At 39.8% G+C, this 6,000-nt stretch overlaps 1 protein-coding gene across 1 annotated transcript in view; it reads right to left on the reverse strand.

Annotated features, from left to right (window-relative positions):
• Positions 1-6,000, reverse strand: part of POLR3B (RNA polymerase III subunit B) — an 82,340-nt gene that overhangs the window by 63,629 nt on the left and 12,711 nt on the right. Inside the window, exon 10 of the mRNA XM_062589122.1 lies at positions 230-352. Coding sequence (XP_062445106.1) covers positions 230-352 — 123 coding nt within the window. The remainder of the gene's footprint in view (positions 1-229; positions 353-6,000) is intronic.

Below are 6,000 nucleotides of genomic sequence, written 5' to 3' on the forward strand. Positions count from 1 at the left end.
CTTCACTTCTCAGAACAAAGCATTTCTTGGCTTCGTCTCTTTTTGGTTTGACAACAAGAGTAAAGCATCACTTTTTAAAAGTCATGTCTTCCCTAAAAATCCTCAGCTTAAAATAACCCCCCAAAACAAACCTTAAAACACAAAGTTGCTGTGTCAGCAATCCACAAACAAGTGGTCAATCTCCATCCTCTTTAGATGTTATAGCCACTGGCCATACGAAAAGACACACCTGCATCTGCGTAAAAATCTGAGCTTTTTGGCATTCTTCCAGACTAGGAGCAAATGCAGCCATCACATGTTCCTCTGTGCCAATCATCTGTACAATCTCTTGGTCACTCTCAACACCCATGGCCTAGGAAAAGAAGAAAAGACAGAAATAACGCAGGCTTTATGTTAACTCACTGACATTTGCTTATGCTAATTTTGTATTGTTTGTTAGCATTACTACTAAGCAAGAGCTAGTTCTTCTCTCAGAAACTGTGCCATCTGGCACTGGCAGCATATATTCTAGCTATGGAAGAACCCAAAATGGAAATCTCAACAAGCAGCAGGAACACACACATACTCTTTGGAGAGTGTCTTTTTCTTCACTGACAAGAGCTAAATGCTATGCTTTCTCTTATGAAAACTAAATACCAGGTAATGCAAACTCATGTGTGCAATAATGAAAACCAATTCAGAATCTACAATAAATAAAGGAAGATGAAATTACTTAAAAGATTACACATGGTCTCTTACCACAAGCAGTTTTGCGAACTCAATTGTCTGTGTTAGAGAACGTCCTATTTGAGAAATTTTTTAGAGTCTGCCTCCTTTGCAGCTCTTTGCATTTAGAAGATGACTTCACTACACAATTCCACTTGAAAGCCATTCTATTATTTCACTGATCCTTGGACACCTTGTTAGACTTTATGCTGCGGAAAAAGCTTAATAAACTAAGAAAGCGCTTAACAGGTTTAGAAAAATCTCTCTGTCAGTAAGTGTTTCAAGGTGGCAGCCAGCAGTGAAGGCTTTTGTGGATTCCAGATGGTGCTAAAGCTCCCCCCTTCACACATTTGTCTGGAGCTCTGCCATATCAAGAAACAGAATAATCTCACTAAACCTCTCCTGGTTGAGTTATAATATGTTTCTCAGAAGTTTGTGAGGAAGTTATGTTTGCATTCATATTATTCCTTAAACTGCCTGCCACAAAGACCATTGTAAATAATGGCTTATGTAGACCCTAGCATTCTGGTTCTCATTAAAAACTGGCAGTGCCCCAAAAACTCACATTTTCCTCAAAAATGCACAAATACCTTCCTTTTTTTATTACCTTCACTGGGTGTTACGTTGCTTAACGCCTACCTAATGCTCTCCCTCTGCAAAACTGTTGCCCTGATTCTCAAATATCTAGCCTCTTCTTTTTTTCTTTTTCAAAAAAAGAAGTGGTTGAATTTCTTTTAAGTTAAAACTCTGTTGCTTCACCTTGTGGTTCATTAGAAATTACAAGCAGGGCACACCTCAAACAGTGTGAGAATTCACATTTCAGTGCAAAGCACAGATTACACTTCCATAATCTCAGTCAGACCTGAGTGCCAAATCAAGATAGTTACTTCACCAAGAGTGCTACATCATGGTTCATTCTAACTATGCAGTCATCACAGTGATCTCAAGGCACCTTTCACAAGCAGAATCTGAACAAGTTACATTACTGTTAGTCAGATATCTGTTTTTCAAGGATTTCTATGCCTACTCGCCTCTTTAAAGAAGGTTACACAGCATCTAAAAATCCCAGCAGGGAAGTTATCAAAATCAAAATCATGAACTGAGAGCAAGACTCAAAGGAAAAGTCTACAAGAGCACAAAAGCTTCACAATATGTATTTTCCAAGCATATAGGACTTAAGAGCCAACCAGCAAACCAAAACCAAAAATAGTGAAGAAAAGCAGAAAAATCAACCCACAGTTACACTATACTTCTGTCCATTTGAAAACGGAAAACCATGGTAAACTAAAAAAAGGTTGACAACTTCTTCCAACTTAAGGAATTCTCAAATTAAAAATTCAACAGCAACAAGATTTGTCATATTGTTTAATTAGTGTAAATTGCGGGAAATTAACTTAGGAGTAATGACTAAAATCTTAAGCAAATAACTGAAGATGTACTGATACAACAGACCACAAGTAAATCCATTTACTCCTCTCTGTATTCTCAAACATGGACAGAGCTGCACACACAAATCCACCTACAAACAACATTAACAGGACAAGCAACAAACGCACACTGGTATCAGAGAGATTTGTAATTGCAATGCTTTCTTTTCTTGTAATTTAGGCCATGATGTTGCACCACTACAAAAAACATCCTCCAGAATTAGCCTGTAACATCACTAGCATAGCAACAAGATATTCTTCAGCTTTTGCCTATGTTATAGGAATATTCAGGACATGCAAAGTAGGAACGGGACCTATGCGTAAAGTGCTGATCATCCAAGGACAAAGCTGAGAGAAAGGGAATTAACATAAAAACAAAGCAAGAGACTAGTTGTCTTGTTTATTTTTGAGTGGCAGGACACACTGCAAAGGGATAATTTTACAGGAGGGAGGAAGGAGATGTTGCAAAGGGATAACCTAACAGGAGCAATGAAAGGATGAGGAAGGAAACAGTAGCAGGATGTTGCAGTGTGTGGTAGGAAAGCTGGTAATCAATGTACCTAAGGGTGACAAGCCAAAGCATCCAGAAAATTTGCATCATTCTGAGGTCAAGCGGGAGAAAATAGTCTACTGAGGTCAACCACTTCCTAGGACCGGGGAGGCACCTGCTGCCCAAGGTACGTGTGCGCGTGCATTGTGTGCGAGAGAGAGAGGGGCGAGAGCAAGAGAAGCGAGTGACAGAGAGAGACAAGCGTGCGCGAGAGAGACGAGCGAGAGAGCGACGAGCGAGAGCCCGATCAGCTCTTCCTCCCCCAGATCACATCTTAATGATGATGTCTAGGCGTTTCCATGGCACGTCCCTAGAATGTGGTTCTGCAGTCTATCAGGCTAAATTACAGAACGGAGACAGGCAGATGACTGGATTAAAAAGATGTCAGGGAAGTTTAGGGTTGACATCGCAGACGAAATTGGTCTGGAACTTCCATAATTCAACAAATATGAGCTATGAAACTGCAGCCATGGGAATCCATAAATCTGCAGATCCAGCAAGACCACCATTCAGCTGATACTCTAGAGTTGCATCTTAATAGCTCCAAAGCTAGCACAGGTTTTTAAAAAAAGAAACTTGACCTCTGTTTCAAATCTTTTGCCGCAGGTGCTAGAGCATGTTCCTTATAGCTCCCACATACAGGTCAAATAAAAGCTTTTTCTTTAATTAAAGATACTTTTCCCAATGACTTAGGTCATAAAATTCAACTTCTAATTGCTCTCTTGGCTGCTTATCATTCTATTCCTTCCCCAACTAGCTTTCGTACAGCATGCAACCTTCATTTACTCAGGTCCCACTACTCACTGAAGTCTACCAAATTAAGATCACTCACTCAAAAGAAATATAACCCTTACCTTAAAATGACTGCAGCTCTCTGCAAAAGTAGCCGTTTTATAATATAATTTGTCAGAACCCTGATGCTTTTCAAAATAGAAACATCCTTCAGGACCACACAAATACTCCATGCATCCTCTAACACTCTACTATCTAAAACTGCCTGAACTCCTCTGAGTAAAGTATGTGTAGCTCACGTTTCCCACAGCCTGACATACACATTTTACATGATCTGTGCAGCACTGAAACTTATACAGCTCAAACAAGGTCTCCAGGGATTGCGAATCAACTGAAGACATCTTAAATATTGTTCTGGTTATACATGTATATTAACTAATGAAGCAATGGCATACAGTGAGCAGGAAACAAGACTGTAGTTAGTTTTGGATAATGTCTCCCATTACAAGGTAGCTTATAGCCTCTTAAAAACCTTCCCAAATCTGTACTTTGGAGGCAAAACTGTCCACTTTGCACAGCTACTTCAAACTAAGAACTGTATTTACACATCCAGGAGCCGCCCTCCTGCTTCTGTCACTTTCAAGAAGAAAGGTCAGGGAAAAAAAATGTTGAAACCAGCAAAGAGTTCTGACTTCCCTGTGTTTGAAGAGCAGCAACTTCAAGCCTGTCCTCAAATAGTGCCAGGAACATGCCTTTCATAGCCTAACAGATTTCAGCTTGCTTTGGTCAACTGTTAAATTTCACAAAATCACAACCCTACACATGCTCAGTGTGACTAGCCGATAAATCCCCAAATATGCCAATCACAAAGCTCCTTATAGGTCCGGACAGCACAAAAGCAAAGCAGCAGAACAACTATTCAGGCTTGCAGTTTAGAAGAGACTATGGGTAAGGATGAACTGTAGGAAAGATGTACTCTTTGGGGTGACCGTATATAGTCCTAATCCCCCAGCTGCCCAAACCAAGGGACCTTTACCTTGACATTACTATTCCCACCCCTTCCCACAATTCACATACCTGGCTCTCCTTCCTCCCCATGCAAGAAAAGAAAGAAAGGAGAATACAGTACGTTTGGGTCTTTTCCTACCATGTAGTTGATGTATCCATGATTCACATGGACACAGAAGTGCTCTTAGTTTCTATTTAAAATGAGCTATTTTTAGTCTTAGGCCTCAGCTCTTTCAGTGGATGGTGTTTGTAATGCCCTCTACGTCACAGCCCTTGCTTTTAGGACCAAAATTTCTGAGAGGTATTGTTACCTCCCGTTTACAATTGCAGCAGCCTGATCAAAGATCTCTGATACAGATCTCTGATAATCTCTTCCTTTTCCATAAAGCTACAGTGAATTGCTGCACCTGATCTACTTCTTAAATAATTTGTAAGAATTCCAAGTCATTTATCGACACTGGGTCTAGAAAGAGAATCCAAAATTGCCCAACCTTCTGCTACCAGCTCTCAGATAGCTGTGAAAGTCCCTGACAAAACCGTTCCCTCTAGCTGACCTACACACGGGATAATAGCCAACTACGAATTATTGGTCCTTCTCTTAGTCTAGTCATAAAAGGTCTGTGGAACTTCACTGGAGTCTGGATGACAGCCTGGTAGGAAGTGCACAGCAATGGATTTTTGTCACAGTTTTCTCAGTTTATTTTTTAATCTGAATTCATACAACCAGTTACTACTGTAAAGATTAAGACAACTTAATTTTCAACTTTAAGTTGCAAAGGCAACTTAAAACTTCAGAACTAAGGTTGTCCGGCAACTTAAGTTTGGCCCTTACAGACACGCACTGTGATATAATCTCCAGATTACGAGAACTAGAACACTTACTGGCAACAAGAAAGACCCATGCCCCATGGATGTATGGTACAGGCACCGAGATAAGGTATAAAGAAAAATGCCCTGAGGCCTGGGCCTCAGTAGAACTAAATTATTTTCCTGGTTTTCCAACATATCTCCTACATATAATACTGATATGTGAGAGAGCTGAGGCTACACATAGATACTTAGTGGAACCAAAATTTTCAAGTTTTAGGACCACAGGCTTTGTAGCTTCACTTTTAGTAGTTAAACACAACAAAGTAATATCCCCACCACAGTGATGCTCAAGAAAGGTTGGAAGCTGGCATCTGCCTAAGGATCCATTGCAAAGACTATCCAGGACTTTCAGTTTCCAATTGGAAAGTCATCAGAAGCAGATAGAAGGTATCTCAAGTTAACAAGTCATTGAAAGTAAAGGTAAGGAAGATCATCATTCATGAGGACAGTAAGTGCTGGTCAAAGATGGTATATTCAGAATTGTTAAAACAGAAGCAGCTAATTTCCTATTGGATTAAATCAATACAAATCATCAACCAAGTTATTTTGCTACAGGAACTGCCAAGAGCTTCTTGCACAATATTATTTAATAAATAATAAAAAGTAACATTTATATAGAACATAAAAGATATACGTAGGCAAGGGGAAAATTAGAAAACTATAGCAAACATTGGCGGAATATGATCAAGTAGTCACTACAACTCTGCT

Source organism: Rhea pennata, chromosome 1 (genome assembly GCF_028389875.1).
Source record: "Rhea pennata isolate bPtePen1 chromosome 1, bPtePen1.pri, whole genome shotgun sequence".
NCBI lineage: Eukaryota > Metazoa > Chordata > Aves > Rheiformes > Rheidae > Rhea > Rhea pennata.